This window comes from Sarcophilus harrisii, chromosome 3 (assembly GCF_902635505.1).
Source record: "Sarcophilus harrisii chromosome 3, mSarHar1.11, whole genome shotgun sequence".
Lineage (NCBI taxonomy): Eukaryota > Metazoa > Chordata > Mammalia > Dasyuromorphia > Dasyuridae > Sarcophilus > Sarcophilus harrisii.
Window position 1 is genome coordinate 236,309,871 of NC_045428.1, and position 22,738 is coordinate 236,332,608.

At 35.8% G+C, this 22,738-nt stretch overlaps 1 protein-coding gene across 1 annotated transcript; it reads left to right on the forward strand.

Moving 5' to 3' along the window:
* The first annotated feature begins 249 nt into the window (after positions 1-249).
* Positions 250-14,345, forward strand: LOC116422555 (keratin-associated protein 19-2-like). The gene is made up of 3 exons (XM_031961265.1): positions 250-425; positions 8,710-8,853; positions 14,153-14,345. Exons 1-3 carry the CDS (start codon positions 250-252, stop codon positions 14,343-14,345), a joined length of 513 nt encoding a protein of 170 aa, XP_031817125.1.
* Positions 14,346-22,738: the final 8,393 nt, after the last annotated feature.

Sequence of the window (22,738 nt, forward strand, 5' to 3'; positions counted from 1 at the left end):
GAGATCTTTGACATGGAAACAGCAAATCAAGAGAAAATGCTTTTAATGAGCTGGAGAAATTCTTCTCAAGCAACAGACAATGACAAGAATGTGACTCTATCCTAGCAAATTCATTAAAGGAAATGATGTGATTTTGGAATGAATCTTTTATATCTCCTGCTGAAAACACATGAAAGTCCATGTGAACATCTTCCCCTACATATCCAAACTAAACCCTGACATCTTTCCAAATCCATAAATCTTGATACAATGAGTTATTACGGCAGCTACTATAGAGGGCTGGGCTATGGCTATGGCTCTAGTTATGGATGTGGATGTGGCAACTATCATGGCCTAGGTCATGGCTTTGGTGGATTGGGTTGTGGAAGCCTGGGCTTTGGTGACTATGGCTATGGCTGCTATCACAGCCCATCTTACTGTGGAAGGTATTCTTCCTATGGCTTTTACTGAAAAACCACTTGCTCCTACACTGCTGAGGAATTTTTGTCCAACCCAATTTGATGTAATTCCATGGCTTTCTACAGAAACCATATCACATCTAGTCACTACTTCTGGAAGAAACACTAAAAGAAGGTCTTGAAATTCCTATGGAGTACTCAAGACAGTGAAGTGGCAGGGACCCTGAAGCAGCAAGATCCTTCCTTCTGTGAAATGATGTAAAATCTCAGCTTTTATAATGGGGACTCCCCCAGTGAAAACTTGTTTCCAATAAATATGGCCAGCTTTGATAAACCATGATTGAAGTGTCTGTTATGATTTTCTAATAAATTTGTTTAACTTAGCAAAATTGTTTTCACTTCTCCTTGGCCTTCCACATAGTTTTCAGTCTCATACAATGAAGAGATTTTCAGTCTTAAACTACACTTCTGTGTGCTTGCAGAAGATTTGGTCTCCAATTCATCTTCTGCAATGAAGGAGTAACTCTCCAGATTTCCATTTTTTTAAATATTTCATTGTAAAATCCCTTTATAAAATTTCATTTCTGCAATATTTAAGCTTTAGTACTTCACAATATCTAGGTTCCCACTGTACTGATGGTCAGGGATATGTCCCTACAAGCCATAACACTCCTCCCATATTCTGTGCACAAATTGAAAGGGATTTTATATTCAAAGGTTTCAAAGATTCACATTTTCATTATCTTATGTTCATGGCTCCTTGCTTCCAGATCCAAGTGGTCCCTGATAGCTATTCTCATTGTCTTATCGGGAGGAGGGGAAAATCTGAAACACAAAGCTATGCAAGGGTCAATGTTGAAAAATTATCTGTGTATATGTTTTCAAAATAAAAAGCTTTAAAAAATAGTTCATTTCTTCCATGGATGGAAAGTTTCAAATAGAAGGCAGTATTATGAGCTGTATTGACTATGAAGATTGCTGGAGTAGATGAGATCCATTAGTAAGGTACGGTTTCATACAACTTTCAGCCTTAGTATATAACTTTATTATGTAGGTTTTGTGGTGCAGTATTACTTATGCAGTACTCCAAAACTTCACTTTGGTGAGTGATAACAAAGTGATAGAAGACAAATTCTGTAACTTAGGGAAGTACATCTTCCACCCCAGGAACATAGCTCAAGTTTAAAAATAAAGGGAAAGACCAGAAAAGATAAGCAAAACAAAAAAAAAAAAAAAAAAAAAAAAAAAACAAAAAAAAAAAAAAAAAAAAAACATAATCTGAACATAGGAAATTACTATGGTGACAAGGGAGATCAAGACACAAACTCAGAAGAGGACAACAATGCCCAAAGTAAAATATGAATTGGATTGAAGCCCAAAAAGAACTCCTTGGAAGAGCTCAAAAAGAAGTTTAAAATAAGAAAAGCAGAAGAAAAAAGGGACAATAAATGAGAGTGATGCAAGAATATCATGAAAAAGGAGTCAACAGCTTGGGGAAAGAATGGAAAAAAGATACAAAAGCTGACTGAAGAAAATAGTTCCTTAAATATTAGAATTGGACAAGTTGAAGCTAATGACTCTGTGAAACATCAAGAATCAATCAAACAAAATTAAAATAAAGAAAATACAGAAGAAAATTTTAAATACTCATTGGAAAAGCAATCTACCTGGAAAATAGAGAGATAATTTTAAAATCACTGGACTGCCTGAAATCCATGAAAAAAAAAAAAAAAAAAAAAAAAAAAAAAAAAGCCTGTACAGGCTCTTTCAACAAATTAACAAAGAAAACTTCCCTGATTTCCTAGAACCAGAGAGTAAAATAAACATTGAAAGAATCCAACAATCACCTCCAGGAAAAAAAAATCCTAAAATGAAAACTTCTAGGAATATGATAGCCAAATTCCCCAACTTCCAAGTCAAGGGGGGAAAAACTATTTCAATCAGTCAGAAGCAATTCAAATATTGGGGAACTACACTCAAGATAAGACAGGATTTAGTAGCTACAACATTAAAGGATTGGAAGACATATGAAATATGTTCCAGGAGGCAAAAGAGGTAGGGGCTATAATCATGAATCATCTACCCAGTGAAACTGAGCATGATCCTTGAAGGTAAAAATGGTAACTCAATGAAATAAAAGATTTTCAAGTTCTGAGGGAGAAAAAATAGAGCTAAACAAAAATAAATAAATAAAGCATAAAAAGTAAGAAAGGAAAGTGAAAGCACAAGGGATTCAATAAGGCTAAACTGGTACATCTAAACATTGTAAGCTGATACTTGTAATTCTTAAGAATTGTTTTACTAAAAGCTCAGTAAGAAGGAGTATACATTGACAAAGAGTGCCGATATAAGGTAACTTTGAAGGTATGACATTTAAAAAAAAATTAAGGAGAGAAAAAGAGAGAAACACTGGGAACAACAAGAAGGAAAGGGAGAACAGGCTAAATCATTTCACATGAAAAGTCATAAAAAATCTATTACAAATGAGCGGGAATATAGGAAGATAGGCAGTGATCATCCCTTCAACCTTACCCTCATCAGAATTGGCTTAAAGAGGGAATGACATGCATAATCATTTAGGTATAGAAATGTATCACACCCTACAGGGAAATAAGAGAGCATGGGGTTAATTAAAATGAGACAACTGATAAAAAGAAGGCAGATTGGGGGGGAGGGGCAAAGATTAGAAACAAAACACTAATGAGAAGTGAAAGGATGAAAAGAGAGAAATCAATAGCAGGGAAAATAGAATAGAGGTAAATACATAATTAATAATCATAACTGTGAATGTGAATGGGATAAACTACCCCATAAAATGGAATTAGATAGCAAATTAGATTAAAAACCAGGATTCTATTATATATTACTTAACAAAAAACAATTTGAAACAGAGACATACACAGAGTAAAGGAAAGGGGCTGGAGCAAAATCTATTATGCTTGAGATAAAATTTTTTAAAAAACAGCAATCACAATCTCAGACAAAGCAAAAGTAAAAGATAGATCTAATTAAAAGAGATAAGGAAGTAAACTACATCTTGCTTTTAAAAGGTGGATGGTACTATAGACAATAAAGGAATACCAATGCTGCCAGAGGCAAACTAGAAAAGAAAGAAATAGTTTACCAGCAATAGTTATGAAGAAGGAAAAAATCCATGACCAAACAAGAGGTAGAGAATATTACAAAATGTAAAATAGATAATTTTGAGTATATTAAATTTAAAAGTCTTTGCACAAACAAAACCAATGCAACCAACATTAGAAGGAAAGCAGAAAAGTAGGAAACAATCCTTACAGCAAGTGTCTCTGATAAAGAATTTCTCAAATATATAGAGAACTGAAAAAAATTGATGAGTACAAACCATTCTCCAATTGATAAGTGGCCAAATGATACATACAGGCAGTTTTCAAATGAAGAAAGGTCATCTATATTCATATGAAGAAATGCTTTAAATCACTACTGGTTAGAGAAATTCAAATTAAAAGAACTCCAAGGTACCAATTCACATCTATCACAAAAATCACACACAAAAAATATATTAATAACAGCTCTTTTGTAGTGTCAATCATGATAATTTTAAAAGACATGTGATGGGAAAATGCTATCCACACCCAGAGAAATAACTGATAAACTCTGAGTGTAGTTTGAAACATACTATTTTCACTTCTCTATTTTTCGTTTTGATCTCTTTTTTTCTTGCACAATATGACTAATTTGGAAATATGTTTTATATTATTGCACATAACCTATATCAAATTGCTTACTGCTTTAGAGAGAAAAGAATAAGAGAGGAAATTTTTCATTCAAAATTTTGTAAAAATGAATGTCTAAAATTATTTTTACATAAATTAAAAAATACTATAAAAATAAAATGAAAAAAAAAAAAAAAGCTGGGAGGAAAGATGTGACATTTCTTACTGTCCCTATCTCTTTGAACTCATTTTTTTCCCTGATTAGTTAAGGTCTTACTGAGTACTTCAGCCTTTCTTCTCTTTTCTCCACTATATTTTTTCAATAACATCCTGATTTGTCATGGTTTCTGTTATTTTCTCTCTGACACTCATTGTCCCATCCCTGGTTTCAGATCAGTATTTCACTTGAACTCAACTGGTCTACCTGACTATCTACCTGTGCTCTCGAAGCTTCATTCTATATAAACTCATATTACAAGCACTTTCCAGGGCTTCCACCTTTAAAAAGGATCAATCCAATCAATGGAACCATTCCTGCCTGCTCTCCTTTTACTACCTTTTAAAGTCTTAGACTTCTAGTTCCTGACTCTATCATTCAATAGAAACAGCTCATTCCAAAGTACCTTATGGCCAAAAATAATGGCCTCTTCTGAGTCTTCCTTCTTTTTGGTCTCCCTTCGACTTTTGCAAACATTAGCAAATTGATGTCCTTGTGTATGTTTGAAACTATTGTTTTAACCCAATTTTGAGGTCTAAGTTGTATTCAGAGAAGATTGGTATGAAAACTGCTGAGTGATTTTCAGTGTTTTCACCTCATTCACCCAACTCTCACTTGTGACTCCAAGAATCAGTAGCATTGCATTGGCCATACTAGTAAACCATTTTGGCACATAGGCTAAACTAGAATGAAAGTAGCCAAGGGATCTCATATCCTTCAGTGAATTAGAAGGTTGTCTACTCCAACTATATGAAGGCCTATTGTGAGAAAACTCAGCAGGTATCACCTCTAGATAATAGCCTTCAGTGAAACAGGGTTGGCAAATGAAAGCTAACTTACCAAAATCACAGCTCAGTAGACATTTTTTTCTGGAATAACTGCAATGAAAGGGAGCACTATAAAACTTATGTATATTTTGCAATCACAACTAATCTAGTCAACAAGCCTTTATGCCTAAAAAAAATTAATTACAGGCTTATGATAGTGTAATTGCTACGTGAAGAAAAGCATCATATGATTATCATCTGAATATCATCATCTGAATCACACCATGAGGAACCCTGATGAGGTCAAATAAAAAAATTATTAAAACTTGGATATCTTTATCATTATTGTGCCAGAAGATGACAAGCTTATAGTTCTAGATAACTTTAATGCTAGAAAAAGCAAAACTACAAGATATGTCAAGGAGTCCTTAGAATGAAGTTAGAAGTAGCTACAGCAATGTTCACTTATTACTGAAGATCTATGCATCCCATGGCCTTCTTATTACCAACATTGTCTTCTGTTTACATAAATGCAATGAAATTTCATGTATACATGCTTGCAGCAAACATTTACACTCAGTAGACTATGTCATTGTAAGGAGAAGAGACAAACAAGATTTGAGAGGGGTGAAGGCAATGCATGATACAGAGTTGTACTGATCATAGACTTAGGCAGCCCCAAGACAAGATGACTATCAAGACTTAATGTCCATAAATTAGAATGCTTCACTGATTCGAAATTATTTGTTGATAATATGGAGGAAAAGGTGAGTCAATAAATAGTTGGCAACAATGGAGAAGAAAAAGAGTGTCAGCTTTCAGAGGTTTGGTGTACAGCTCTGCATTTACTCATCTGGGTCAGAATACTTGAAAACATTGAGACTGACTGGTTTGATGAAAATGATGAGGAAATTCAGAAGCTGATAAATTAAAAAAATGAGAACTCCACAGAGTTAACTAGCAGAATAATTCATACATCTCTAAGAAGGCAGTATTTAAATCCATCAAAAGAAAAGTAAAAGCAAAATTTGGAGAGATGCAGGATTCTCGCTCAGTAAGAAGGCAGATGAAACTTCGTTTTACACTGATAGTAACAATCCAAAGTACTTTTATGATATCCTGAAGGATTTATGGGACTTATTTTACATCTCAACTACTCAGTGTTGATGGAGTCACACTGAATAGTGATAAGGGCATGATTTTGACATGGTAGGCTGAACACTTCCAAAGTATTCTTAACAATCATAAATCAATGTCGAAGCCATAAACTATAAACCTCAGGTTGAAGTCAATATATTTCTAGTCAAATTTCTAACTTAAGAAAAGATTTTGAATGCTATTGTTCTATGACAATACACCTAGTGCTGATTCTATTCCACTTGAGATTTACACTGTGGAATGTCCATCACTTACATAAGAGATGACTAAAATTTTCCTGATTATATGATAATAGGAGTTTATTCCCCAGGAATTCAAGGATGCCTCCATTGTCCATCTCTATAAAGGTAAAAGAACTAGATTGTCCTGTGTCAATCACAGCAAGTGAAAATGTCTTTCTCTTACTCAGTGATAGCATGATTCTTATTAGAGGTATCCTTATGAGGCTTATCCTTCATATGAAAAATAGTTATCTACATGAGATACAGTGTGGTTTCAGAAAGGAATGAGAAAAAGTTGATATGATTTTTGCTGTCTTACAACTCCAAGAGAAATACCAGGAGCAGAGCAGAGGTTTGAAAACAGTGTTCATTGCTCTGGCACAAGTCTTTAGTACTGTCAGTTGTGAGGGCTTATGAAAAATTATGTCAGAATTTGGTTGCTCTGAGAAGTTCATGATCATTGATTGTATGCCAATTTCAAGATGGCATGTTTGTCCAAGTTTTGGAAAATGGATGATGCCCATGTACTTTCCCATTCACCAATGGAGTGAAACAAGACTATGTATTTGTATTCTTAGGAAGATCCTGAAGATCATCTAGCAGGATAAGGTACTGGACACTAAGGTCCTTTCTCAAATTAAACTGCCAAACATTCAAACTCTATTACAGAAAGAGAAACTGGGGGAAGGGGGGTGGTGGGTGGGGGCTAGTCACATGTTTGAATGCCACATGTATCTTTGCCTAAAAGAATATTTTATAGAGAACTTACAGAAGGCAAACACTCACATGGTGGTCAGAAAAAGCAATACAAGGACACTCTCAAGGTCTCTCTGAAAAACTTTGAATTGACTGCAAAGATTGTCTGGAAGACATTGGAACAGAACCATCTAGCAAGCCATGCCTTCATCAAAAAAGATATTATGTTCCATGAGTAAAGTAAAATTAAAGTATCTAAAAAGAAATGAAAAATGGGCAAATTTAGAGAATCCACCACAAATGTTTATATGGAGGATTTGTGCCTGAGCTATGGTAGAGAATTCTGTGCTCCTATTGGTCTGATAAGTGACAGTCAGACACACAGTAACTCAATTCTAACATGTCCTTTGATTGGTCTCGATTTTCTTCCCACCTAGATCCATCTTCTGATCACCTGATTGAAAGATTTTTTTCCTTCTGTTCCTCTCTCACTCTAACCACCCAAAATCAGAAGTCATTGCACCAAAATTCCCATTGCTTCTTGTTTTATCCTAGATTCAATAGATAGAGACCCTCTGTTTAGCATTTCACCATCTTCATCAGCTGACCCCTTTCTACCTTTCCAATCTCAGTACATTTTATTCTCATGTTTTATAAACCTGCCCATAATAGTCTCCCTGCTTTTGCTCAGATAGTACATTTCATGTCCCTTCAGCTTGAGTTTGCTCTCTCTGGCTCTGTGTTCTGCCAGGAATCCTTTCCTTTTTCATCCTGTCACTTCTGAATTCCCCTGATCCAAATGAGCCTCAGATTTAATTCTATCCATGGTACTCTGCTTTATTGCATTGTCCCAGGGGCAATCCTCTGAGATCCTCTCCTATCAGCCCTCCACATTTTTGTCACTTGCCTGGTTGTTCTCATGGTTTCATTGCCCTCCAAACTTTAGAGCTTTCTCAGGACAGGGTCGAAATTTCTTTGTATTCCTGACCCTGAGAAAAATGACTGGGGAGAAGCACTAAAAATACTTTTGGAATGGTAGTTTGATTAATTAATTCCATACATTTTCCCCATAATTATCTCAATTTCAATCTGAAACTTGCTGTTGCTTTATTTTCAAAAAGCACTGATCAAAAGAAATGGAATTCAACAGCATGCCTAAATAATCAGAAAATGAAGCAACCAAGCCATGAAACAAGGACAATGTTCCTAGAAAAGAGCTGCCAAGGAGATTAGATAGACCACCAATCACATTAACCACATAGGTGTTGCCAACATTATCATTATTTGTCATGACAGAAATGAAATTGCTGATAGACTCTTCAGAGAAATAACAAGGAGAAAACATCCTTAATGAGTTGAAGAAATTCTTTTTAAGGCAACAAACAATTATAAGAACATGATTCTGCCCTGGCAGGTTTATTAAAGGAAATGTTGCAATTCTGGAATGCATCTGCCACACCTCCTACTGGGAGTATATAAAAGTCCCTGTGCAGGTGGTGCTATATGCATTCACCCAAACTAAGCCCTGACATCTTTCCAGATTTATAAATCTTGACACAGCGAGCTACTTGGCAGCCACTATGGAGGCCTGGGCTATGGCTATGCTCTGGTTATGGTTATGGATGGCCTAGGCTATGGTTTTGATGGCTTTGGCAGTGAAAGTTTGGGCTATAGTGGTTTTGTCAAATTTTCCTGCTGTCAAAGGTATTAATCTTCTAGCTTCTACTGAAAAGCCACCTGTTCTTCTACTGTCATAGATCTTTCTGCAGTCCTGCTTGAGATAATTCCACAGCTTTAGAAGGAAATCACCTTTATCTGTCTCTACAACTGTGTGACATGGATGAGATACCTCTAGAAGGTCTTATTTCTATGGATCCACTGTTTTTTTTTTTAACAAAAATCAACTCAGGAGACTCACTCAATTCCTCAGTTTCTCCCAAAACATATGTTCTATTCATCCATTAATCTTTTGCCTAGAGACATTCTATGAATGTCACTTCCAATGGAAATGAATCCCTTGAGAAAAAAGTTGAAAATTAGTTTCAATAAGTAAAAGACCATCTGTTTATCCAAGTTCCCAAAAAAGTGAATAAATGAAAAACATTTAGTTAAAAAAATTTAGAGAAGGCACAGTCCTAGATGACCCCTAAACCCAAGAGTCTCAGTTCTTCAAGTAAGCCTCATAGGCCTTGAACTGAAAGGACTTCTTCCAACTGGTCTGGTCTCTTGTAGATGCTCTATGGTTCAACCAAAGACCAATCATGCACTTAACAGTAAAGGTTAGAGATGAGCTACCACCTCCATTTATGGCTTTTTAATGTAATTTCAAGGTCATAGTTGGATGTCTGGCTGTCATATGACTTTCAATAATGACAATTCAATAATTCAATTATATTTTAGAATACATTTGTGAGAGATTTAGAAGCTGGGAAAAGTGAAATGAAACTCATTCCTGTCTCTACCACTTTGATCTCATTTTTCTCCTGATTAGTCTTTCTGAGATGTTCCATAAGAGTTACAGTTTGCCTTCTGTTACCTCCAATACATTTTATCAGTAGGTAACATCCTCATCTGCTAAGAGCTCACTATTGTCGCACTTACATTTACTACCCAATGTCAGATTTCAAATCAGCATTTCACTAGAACTCATTGGTACATTTGACTGACTACCTATGCACAGAATGCATGATACTACCCAAATTAATATTAGCAGCACTTCCCAGTATTTCCACGTTTAAAAATTTAAGATTGTACTGCAATCAATGACAAATTTAAGAATGTACTGCATTTCAGGGTCCCTGGCAGCTCTTCTTTCACTTCCTTTGAAAGTCTTAGACATCTAGTTACTGAAACTAATGTTCAATATAAATTCTTCTCTCCATTGTGCCCAGTGATATCTTCATGACCAAAACTCTTTTGAGATTTTCTTCTTCTTCATAACCCTTTGGCTCTTGAAAACACTGGATAGTTGGTGCTCTTGCATATGTTTGACATTGCTCTTCTAGCCCCATTAGTCAATTCCAGTGAAATAAGCTGACTAATTATCCTATTGGCTAATGCATATAAGGGGAATCCTAAACTGCTGCTGCTTTTCTTTCCTCTCTACTAACCTCGTTCTTGTTGTGAGAGAGTACTCCTTCTTAAGTTCTCAGGGCTCCAAGGTTCATCTCTCTATCTCTGTCACCTACTGCCAAATCTCCAGATGTATTTTAGTGCTTTGGGAATGGTTGTATGTATTATGTAGCATGAACTGTCTAATTGGACAATTTCAACTTGATGTTCCCTACATATCTCAAAATCCCTAATCTTTCAACAGTTATTTTCATCCTTCCTTTAAAAAGTAACCTTTCTACTCAAAACTTCTCTATAGCTTTCAAAAGAAATATCATCAAGCCAGGAAATCAGGTTCCCAGAAGGGGGAGACTTTGACTCCTTAGTATCATCACATTTGTCCAGTTAATTGACAAAATTTGTTCTTTCTTTATTAACATCACTGTAACCCAAATACTTCTTTTTATTCATAAAATCCCCATCTTAGATCAGCCTCCATAGTCCATCTCTGCAAGATCCTTTTACTGATCTCAATCTTCTTCCTACCCAGACCCATCCTCTGAACATTTTTCTGAAACATTCTCCTGACTCTTCTCTCACTCTAATTCCAACCAAAAATCTTGTGAACTGCAGTTCTTTCCTGTTCTATACTGGTTTAAAACAGATACTATGTCTACCTCTTCATATTTATACCTCTTCATAAGCTGACTCCTCTCTCAATACACTTTATTCTCCTCCACATATTTTATAACCCTGCCCATGATAGTCTACCTTTTGCTTAAACAATGCATTTCATGTTTGATGTTTGATGTTGCACTACCTGGATACCTACCTTGTCAGGAATCTTTTCCCTCTTTTCTCTCCTCCTATCATCTCTGACTTTCCCTGATCCAAGAGCTCCTTGGATCCCTTTGATCTCAGATTTAATCTTGTCTATAGCACTTTGCCTTGTCCCATTGCCATAAGAGATTGAACTTTTGCCTTTAGGATCTCCCATCAACTCTTCATGTTTGTGACAGATAGCTGGTTGTTCTCATATTTTTATTTTCCTTCACATTTTAGAACTTCCTAGGACAAGGATCCTATTGATATTTCTTTGTATTGTAAGCACAAAGTACAACAACTGGGGAGAGGACTTTTTGTATCATTCATTAGTTCCATACATTTTCCCCCACAATTTTCTCAACTTTAATCTGAAATTTGCTGACACTTCATTCTCAAACAACATTAATCAAAAGAAACAAAATTCAAAATCACAGCCAACCATAATCATGCCTTGGGGCCTCTGAATCAGTGGCAGGAGTAACAGTTTCCAGACTTCTCAACCCATAGTCATGAAAGACAACTTGGAAAATCAGCAGGAAAGTTTGTCTCACTAGGGTTAGAGGGCCTTGGAGAACCAGAAAACTAAAAGCAGGCATTGGAAGCCACTAACTCAGCAGCAGCAGTAGTAGCCACAGTTTCCAAAGGTCTCAGCCTACAGACAGCTAGGGATCAAACAGGTGGTCAAAAGGAGCACTGAGACAGGTTGCTGTTGCTTTGCCCAAACACAAATCCAAAATGTAATCTTAGCTCACAGATCCAGGGCAAGCAGGAACACCAGCACACTAGAATGTATGTCCAGAGTGGATCAGGGACTCTCCTCACAATTCCAGGGCAGAAAAAAAAAGTGCTGTGGTCACTCATAGTATAGATAATAGACCATAAGAGTAGTAAATACAATAGTTCTTTGATCATACCATCTTGGAATAACTGAAAACTTGCAGGTCCCTAGAAGGATCTCTGAAAACAGTTGAACAAAATCTCTAAAGCTTAGGATGTTTCAACCTTTTCCCTGGAAACAGAATCCTACTTTTTCAAAAAGTTAAGTCAACATAATAGGTTAGGAAAATGAGCAAACAACAGAAAAAGATTCTGACAATAAAAAAGTTACTATGGTGGCAAGGACAATCAAAATAAATATTCAAAAGAAGATAACAAAGTCAAAGCTTCTACATGCAAAGCTTCCAAGAGTTTTCCTTCTTCCTGATCTCTCTTTGGCTTTTGAAAATGCTGATTTTACTCTCTTGGGTATGCATGACACTTCTGTTCTAAGTCAATTAGACATTTCCAATGGCATAAACTGACCCATCGTCTTGTCATCTAATTCCTATAGAATGATTCTGAAAGTTCTATCTCCTTTCTTTCTTCTTGACTAAGTTCTCTCTTTTAATGAGAAAGTAGATCTTTCTAAGTTTTCAGGATTTTAGGGTACTTCTCTCTGTCTCTATTGTGTACAAACACATCTCTACTTATAGGCAAAAATCTCTCCTGAGTGCCAGTCCCAAATCATGACCTGTCTGATTAGAAACTTGATAATGTCTTCTACACATTCAAAATCCACAGTTCTATAATAAATATCCTCATCCTGCCCTTCAAAATCAATCTTTCTCTTTAAAGCTTCTCTACAGCTTTCAAAAAACTACAAGGAAGCCAAGAAATCAGTTTCATTAATTTCATACATTTGATGCCTCAGTATCATCACACCTTTTAATTAGTTGACAAAATTTGTCCTTTTTATAGTCCCAATATATCTTTAATCCAAACACTTCTTTCCATTCAACAATCCCATTTTAGATTGGTCTTATAGTACTTCTTCACAAGATCCTTTGATTGACACCAAACTTCTTCCTCTCCAGATACATCCTTTGATCATGTGATCATGAAAATTTTTTAAAACATTCTTCTGACTTCTCATTTTTATCACTCAAAATTTCATATTACTGAACCAATACTCTTGTAAACTCCAATTGCTTCTCATTTTGCTCTTGATTATTTCATTCAAGTTTTTTTTGGTTTGTTTTTCTAAGATCATTGAGCTCATTTTCTTATAGCATGGTATTCTATTACAATCATACATCAGAATCATTTCCCAATTGTTCAATTATTTACCAAATGATGGTTGTCCTTGCTATTTCAAGTTCTTTGCCCCCACAAAGAAAAATGTCTGTCATTTTACCCTCTTCTTCAACTGGCCCCTTACCACTTTTCCAGTCTCAGTACACATCCTCCTCCCCACATTTTATTTCTCTGGCCATAGTAGTTTCTGCTTTTGCTCTTGCCCTTGTGCTTTACTTTGCATTGTCTGGCTGTCTGCCCTGCCAAAAATCCTCTCCTCTCTCTTCCTGTCACCTCTGCCTTTCCTTCATCCAAGAGAGTCTCAACTTTAATCCCATCTATGGTATATGGTCCTACCCCATTGTCCCAATGCCTTTGCCACTGAGATTTTCTCTGAACTACTCTCCATGTTTGTGGCAGGTGCCTTGTTGTTTTCACGTTTTCATTGGGCTTTGCATTTTAGAGCTTCCTGAGGAAAGGAACTCTGCTGATATTTCTTTGTATCCCTACTCCTGAGTACAATGGCTGATCGAGTACAACACTGGGTAGTGGTTTGTGTTTTTGTATTTTTGGAATGATTGTATGATATACTAATTCCATGCATATTTCCTCCACAATTTTCTCAACTTTGATCTGAAACTTGCTGTCATTTCATTCTCAAATAACCCTGATCAACAGGGTTGAAACAGAAACAGAATTCAAAAGCACTCCTAAAGAATCAGAAGATCAGATGATCAGAAGATCAGCTGAGAAACAAGGACAATGTCAAAACGAGGGGTCATGAACATGAGGTAGACTACCAGTCATATTAACCACATAGACTTTGGCAATATTATTATCATTTTTCATGACAGGAATAAAATTCTGAGGCACAGTAATTCTTCTCAAGCAACAAACTATGACAAGAATGTAATTCTGCCCTGGCAAGTTCATTAAAAGGCATGGTGCAGTTCTGGAATGAAGCTGCCACACCTCCTGCTAAAAGAGTATAAAGATCCCCAAGAACATGTTGTCTTACACATTCACACAAACTAAATTCCAACATCCTTCCAAATCTGAATCTTAATACAATGAGCTACTACGGAAGCTACTATGGAGGTCTGGGCTATGGCTATGGCTCTCGTTATGGCTGTGGATGTGGCAGCTACCGTGGCCTAGGCTATGGCTTTGGCAGCTGTGACTTTGGAGGATTGGGCTATGGTGGTTATGGTTATGGCTGCTGTCGCCCATCTTGCTGTGGAAGATATTCTTCCTATGGCTTTTACTGAAAAACCATCCGCTTCTGCAATGCCATGGAATCCTTGTCCAATCCAGCTTAAGGTAATTCCACAGTATCATATTCCATCTGATTCTAAGGCTGGATGACATAGAAAAACTACCACAAAAGTCTTAGAATCCCTCTGGAGCACTCATGACAACAAAATGGCAGGAACTGAGAAGCAACAGAACTTGTCCTTCCTGGAAATGATACAGAATCTCACCTGTTATTAAGGAGATTCCTTCAACAACAACTAAATTCCAGCAAGTTTACTCAGCTCTGATATACCACTGCTGAGGTGTCTGATATAATTTTTCTAATAAAGTTGTTTCATTGGCTTAGCAAAACTTTCTTCACCTTTCTTCATTGACTCTTTTCTGTATGAGTTTCAATCTTAACTTATGATGAGATTTTCAATTTCGACATAAATTTGTCTTTGCAAAATATTTGGTCTCCAATTCATCTTCTGCAATGAAGGAATATCTCTCTGGATTTCTCCTGAAAAAAGAAAGCACTATATTATTTTCTTATTAAATATATTTCTAAATTTTCAATTCTGTAGTACTTAAATTGTAGTACTTCATAACTTCCAGACCCCATTTTCCTGAAGTCAAAAGAAGTTTTTCTTATTAGTCATAATTCTTCTTTCTGTGTACACATGTGGACAGTGTTTTTATCTTTAAGGTTTCTCAAAGATTCATAACTTCATGGACTCATGTTTATGATTTCTCACCTCCATATCTAAAATATTCCTAATGGTTATTAGAATTTGATTATATTTATCCATTTTCTAGTTATTGTCCACCACTTTGTTTTCACTAACCAATATGAAGTTTTAGAGCATAGTACAAAGATTTCAGAAGAAAATCAATACCAAGCCTGAATTTTGTCATGGAAGTTTCCCTTACAGGTGATCCCACCTGCTCCAACCTACCTGCATTGTCAGTCCAACTCACACCTCCTTCTGGAACCTTCCTGTCCAGAGGGGCACTGGACTCATTTTTGCAAGAATGTTATACAAACCACTCAAACATCTCTACTTTCTAGCCAACTTAAACTCCCTTGAAAAGAGAGCATTTACTTTGTTGTTATAAAGTTTGAAGATTGACCTTTGTATTTCTTAGCTCCATGGGTCAATGTGGCTCTCAAAATCATTTCCCTCAGATGAACACTTAGGAAGAGAGCTTAGCACTCTATCTGACATATAGTGGCTACATAATAAATTTTTGTTGACTAAACTTGTATTCCAAACAATGGAGAAAAGAATACAAATGCCACTGCCAACAGATCTCATTCCTCTTACTTTTTATTATCGTAAATTGAATTTCAATTACTATATAAAGCTTTAGGTCTTATTCTCCATTTACAAAGAACATCACTATTCCTGTGGATTCACTGACTTCAATGGAAAAAAAGTCTCAGTAGTCTCTATTCAATTCCTCTTATATTTCCAAATAATCCATCAATCATTTCTCAGAAGATATTCTATGGAGGTCTCTTTAATGGAAATCAGTACTTGGAAAAGATTGTTTTTGTTTCTGGAAGCTCTCATTTGATAAAGAATTTGACAAAGAATTTGTCCTTACAAAATACCCCACTCTTGGGGTCAAAATGCTACCTCTAAATCTAAGCTTTCCTGGGAACACAGAGAAGTTCCTATACTATGGGATAGCTATCAAAATTCCTTAAGAAAGCTAGTATCATCCTCCAAGAGACTTTTAACCCCAAAGTCTTAGTTTCTTTAGGTGAGTTTCATAGGCATGAGATACCACCTGATTGGGACTCTTCTACATGTTCTCTCTCTCATCTCCTCACCTACCTCTTGAAAAGCACCCTATTTTATTACTACTTTCAATAGTACTTCTTGCTGCTGTAACTCAGGTTCCGACCCTTGGGAATACTTGATATTACACTCTCATTACACTTGTCCGATCAACCACAAAACTTGTTCTTTCTAACCTCACAGCATCGCTGGTATGCCTTTCATTCTCTTTATTCATATAGATTCTACTTTAGATTGCGTTCTCAATGTCTCTCTGCAAGAGCCTTGCAATTGATCTCCCTACTTCAATCCTCTTGCCAACACAATCCATCATAGATTCAGTTGTCCAAAAGATATTCCTATAACATACATCTTATTCCTCACCTCCTCCAATCCGCAAAAGCTTGAGGTTCTGCACATGCTTTCTGGTAAATCCCCATTGCTTCCTATTTTATGCTGATTATAATTGTTATCTTTGCCTGGAATTTCACCCTTTTTATAAATTGACCAATTCTTTCCCTTCCAAAGTTTCTTTCCAGCTGCAGAAGATATACTTCCACTTGCCTTTCCATTGGCTTGCTGTCCAGTCTGCTCAGATTGTGCTCCTTCCCTCCCCTAATTTTTCCTGCTGCCTTTGAGTCTCACCTCTAATCCCAACTATAACAAGTTTCCTTACCAGTTTTCACCAGAAGTTTATGATTCTGCCTCTGAAATCTCCCCTCAAACATCCATATTTGTGACAGTTATCTTGTTATTTTTATGCCTTCACTAGATTTGGAATTTAAGAGCTGCCTATGGGCAGGACTCTATTGAATCACTGAGCACAGTTGTTGGCACAGTGTAAACAGTAGAAAGTATTTTCTGCTTGGGGTACTTTGGAAATGGAAGTTTGATAGATCTGTTCCATACATTGGTGCTCCAACACCATCTCAACTCCAATCTGAAACTTATATGAGTCTATCAATTCAGTCTCAACTACATGATTAAAAGAGATAGGATTAGACTACCTAAAGAATCAGAAGCTCAGGAAGACAATTGTAATGGAAGAAGGACAGAAGGCCATGCAGAAAATGGTGATCATGAAACCTGGATATGGTTCTAATCACATTAACTACAAAGGGTTTGGCAACACTATAATTATTTCTCATTACAGGAACAAGATCATGGCTGAGCCTTCTGAGATAAACTGCAAATTGAGAAAAATATTCTTAATGAGATGAAATAATTGCCTCTGAAAGCAAATAATGACAAGAATGTCATTTGCCCTGGCAAGCTTATTGAGAAATAGGCATTTCTTTTGTGGCAGCCCTCTTTATAGTGGCCAGAAACTGGAAACTGAGTAGATGTCCATCAATTGGAGAATGGCTGAATAAATTGTGATATATGAATATTATGGAATATTATTGTTCGGTAAGAAATGACCAAGAGGATGATTTCAGAAAGGCCTGGAGAGACTTACACGAACTGATGCTGAGTGAAACAAGCAGGGCCAGGAGATCATTATATACTTCAACAACAATACTATATGATGACCAGTTCTGATGGACCTGGCCATCCTCAGCAATGAGATGAACCAAATCAGTTCCAATGGAGCAGTTAATGAACTGAACCAGCTATGCCCAGCTAAAGAACTCTGAGAGATGACTAAGAACCATTACACTGAATTCCCAATCCCTATATTTTTGCCTGCCTGCACTTTGGATTTCCTTCACAGGCTAATTGTACAATATTTCAGAGTCTGATTCTTTTTGTACAGCAAAATAACAGTTTGGTCATGTATACTTATTGTGTATCTAATTTATACTTTAATATATTTAACATCTACTGGTCATTTATTATAGTATTAATTATTATTAATAATAATATTCATTAATTATTATTTAATATATATTTGTTAATATATTTATATTAATTAATATATTAATATATATTCATTAATATAGTTAACATCTACTGGGGGAGGGGGGAGGGAGAAGGAGGGGAAAAATTGGAACAAAAGGTTTGGCAATTGTCAATGCTGTAAAATTACCCATACATATAACTTATAAATATAAAAGGCTATTAAAAAAAGAGAGAGAGAGAGAAATAGTCATTTCTGCTGTGGATCTGCCACACCTTTTGCTGAAAGTATATAAAAGCCCCTCTAGAGATTGCCATGTACATTCACACAACCTCCCCATGACATCAATCCAAATTTGTGAATCCTGACACAATAAGCTACTATGGAAACTAGTGAGGGCCTGGGGTATGGCTATGGCTCTGGTTATGTGTGTGAATGTGGCAGCTTCTGTGGCCTAGGCTATGGCTATGGTGACTATGGCTAAGGGGGATTGGGCTATGGTCGCTATGGCTATGGAAGCTACTGCTGCTGCCACTATGGAAGGTATTACTCTTTTGGCTTCTACTGAAAAACTACTTGCTACTGGGCTGTCATAGAATTGTTCCTCCATGCTTTGAGTTAATTCCATAGCATTGTAAGGACATCACATTCCACCCACTTCTAAAGCTATGTGACATGGGAAAGCTATCACAAGAGAACCATATAATCTATATGGAACCTTCAGAGCAATCAAGTGTCATGGACCAAGAATCAAGAGGACACTTCCTTCTGGGAGATGATACACATTCTCCCCTTTCATGATGAAGACTCCCCCAATAACAGCTCATTTTGAGCAAGTTTGCTTAGCTCTGATATCATGATTGTTACAATAAACTATACTTGCCTGGATCCCATTTTACTAAAAACAAGTCATTTTTCTCTGTAAGCTGTGGCCTTTCACCCATATCTCCCACATCTTCCACATGGACAGGGTTTTTACTTCAAGATTCCTCAATGATATACATTCTCATAACTTTGTTCTTATTGGGTTTATAATCTTAGAACCAAGGTGATCCAAATGACTGGCAGAATGTGGGTTAACCCATTGCTTGTGAAGCTATTTTCTACCGCTTTGTTATGAAATTTATGGTTTGGGAAGCACAAAATCTAAAGAGCATAACAGAAAAAACTACAGAAGAGAGTCATAGATCAAGTGTTAATGTTATCAAGGAGTCTTACTCTTTGTGAGGGGCCATCTCTTCTAGCCACTTGCACAGATAATCCAACTTGGAACAATGTTCTACAGGTGAGGCCCACCCACTGGAAAAGTAGACTCATTATTGCTCTACCCATCCAAATCTGCTCTTCAATCTGTTCTCTCCAAAGTGTCCAATGATGTCCTCAAGGGCGCAACTCTCTCTTCAGCTATTGACATCATTGAATAACTAGTGTTCCCATGCTTGACACTATTCTATCAGCTTGACTATTTATTCCTAGTTGCCTTACCTAGACAATTATCCAAGCCATGTTGATTAATTATGGCTGAATTCCTGTCTTATAAGGACTTCTCTTTTCTCTCCTTATACTCTGTCAGATAATAGACCTTAGCTTCAAGTTTTTCTGTTATCTTTTTTTCTGTTACTTACTACTACATCTAGAGCCTTCATCTCTAGTTAGCTCCAATCTTCTATCATGAACTATGCTATTATACTATTTCAGCACAATGTTCCCTAATCATCTCAAAGCCCCCAAGTATAATACCTTTTCATCTTAGCCTCTCTCAAAGCATTCCACCTCCCAACTTCTTTAGTGATTTCAAGAGCTCTCCCATTCTTTCAGGTTCATAGCCTCATAAAGCTGAAAAAAGGGGGAAACCAATTGGCTTATTTTTAAATGAGGCCCAAAAATTCACCTAAGAAATCTTGAACCTCTTAAAAAGTTGAATTGATTAGATGGAAACAGGTACAAAAGCTCACTCAGAAAAATAATTCCTTAAAATTTTGAATAGGGAATGTAATACATACATAAACATTAAAAGAAGCAATAAAACAGAATCAAAATAATGAAAAAATAGAAAAAATGTAAAATCTCGAACAAGAAAAACAACCTTCTTGAAAAATAGACAGAGAAGAGATCATTTAAAAATTATTATACTGCCTGAAAGCTAGGATAAGGAAAAAAGAATGCTAGACATCATATTTCAAGAAATTATAAAGGAAAGATGCTATGTTCTAGAGGATAAAATAGAAATTAGAATCAACTGATCATCTCCTGGGAAAGATCCCAAAATGAAAACTCCTAGGGACACTATAACCAAATTCCAGAATTTCCAGGACAAAGAAAAACTATTACAAACAGTCAGAAAAAAATTCAAATATCATGGAACCACAGGATAAAACAAGATTTAGCAGCTTCTATCTTAAAGGGGCAGTTGGTTTTAAACATATTCCAGAAGGCAAAGGAATTCAGATTACAGCCAAGAATAACCTCTCCAGCAAAACTGAGAATAATCTTTCAAGAGTAAAATTGGAAATTTAATGAAAGGGAAATTTTAAGAATTCTTGATAAAAAAAAAAAGCAAATCTGAATAGAAAAATAGAAAATCTGACATTCACACACGACTCAAGTGTAAAAAGGTAAATATGAAAGAGAAATCATAAGGAACTCAATAAGTTTAAATTGTTTACATTTCTATATGGGAAGGTAATACTTGTAATTCCTTGTGTCTTTATCATTATTAGGGTAGTTAGAGTCTACATAGTCAGAGGGCATAGGTGTGAGTTGATTATGTTTGGATGATCTGAAAAATAGACAGGTGAGAAATGAAGGAAAAATAGGGAAATTTTTCTCAAATAAAAGGCAAGGAAGGGTTGCTATCATATAGGAGAAAATATAGAAAGAATTTTTACAATATAGGGGTTGTGGTAAATGCTTAAATATAACTTTATCAGAATTAATTCAAAGATTCTCTCTCTCTCTCTCTCACAAACACACACACACACACACTTTGATGGGTAAACTATCTTACCCAACAGGGAAACAAGAGGGGAAAGGGATATGAAAAAGGTACTGGCATGAAGGGAGGCAAAGGGGGTGGATAAAATGGATGGAATCAAAAGATAGATAGAAGCAAAACAGCCTTTTAAAGTAAGACAAGACAGAACAGGAGTGGGAGAGCGAGAGTTATGAGAACAAATATATATTATGAAGAGAGTATAAAATAATCACAACTCTGAATGTGAATGGGATGAACTCAGCAGATAACAGAATGGATTAGAAACCAGATATAACATATAGTATCTCAAAGATATGCCTGAAACAGAAAGACACACACAAAGAATTGAAATGAGAGAGTGGAACAGAATCTGTTATGCTATCGCTAAAGTAAAAAAGACAGGGGTAGAAATCATGACTTCAGACAAGGCAAAAGTAAAAATAAACATAAGAAAATCTGGGAATCTATGTTTTATAAAAAGTATTACAGCCAGTGAAGTGCTATCAAAAAATTTTAAAGCAAGTTTTTCAAATAAAGATCTCATTTCACTAATATGTAGGGAAATGTATAACATATACCGACAATTAGAGCCATTTCCCAGTTGATAAATGGTCAAGAGATATAAACAAGTAGTTTTCAGAAAAAAAAAAATCAAAGTCATATAAAGGATACTCAAATCACTATTGATTGCAGAAACACAAATTAAAATTACTCTGAGGTACCAACTCATACCTATAAGAAATGAAAAATTCTAGAGGAGATATAGGGAAAACATTAATGAATTGTAAACTGGTGCAACTATTCTGGAGAACAATTTGAAACTATGCCCAAAGTGATATAAAACTATGTGTACCACAGGATGTCAATGGCACAGTAGATAGAGAACTGGCCCTGAAGTCAGGAGGCCTTGAGTTCAAATCTGAATTCAGGCATTTCATACTTATTTACTAGGTGTGTGACACTAGGCAAGTCACTTAATTCCAATTGTCTCTCCAGCAACAACAATAAAACAACAACAAAAACATTATGTGTAGCTTTGTTCAGGAATACTATTTCTATTAAGTTTCTGTCCCAAGGAGATCAAAGAGAGAAAGAAAAGAACCTTACTGTACAAAAATAGCATAGCTGCTTTTTATAGATGATATATCTGTGTGCTTATGTATGTGATTTTGTGAAGTAAAGTGCTCAGAACTAGGAGATCATTCCATACCATAAGAGAAATATAATAATGATATTGGTTTGTGAAAGATTTAGCTACTCTGATCATTAAAATGTTTGAAGATAATTGCAAAGAACTCAGGATGAAAATTGCACTGTATTCCAGAGCATGAACCGATGAATTCTGAGTAGAAAATGAAGTATATTTTTTTCACTTTATTTTTCTTGGGATTTTTTAAGGTATCACTCATATGAAAATATTTTATCTAATTTCAGATGTGTAAAGGGTATCATATTAATTGCCTTGTGAGTGACTGGGGGTGAAATTAGTAAAGAAAGAATTTGGAACAGAATTGTTTTTAAATTTTAAAAATGAATAAATTAAAAAAAAAAAAAAAAGAGGATTCAACAGCTTGCCTAAAAAATCAGAAGGCCAGGGTGGCAAGCATAATGGAAGGAAGACAATGTCACCTCAGATATAGATGCCATGAAACTTGGATAGGGCACCCATCATATTAACTATGTAGACTTTAACAGCACTATAATAATTTCTTATTACATGAACAAGAGCTTTCTCAAAGAAACAACAAATGGAGGAGAGGAGACACTCTTAATGGGCTGGAGGAATTGTTCTCTGGGAGCAAAGAATGAAAAGAATGTGCTTTTGCC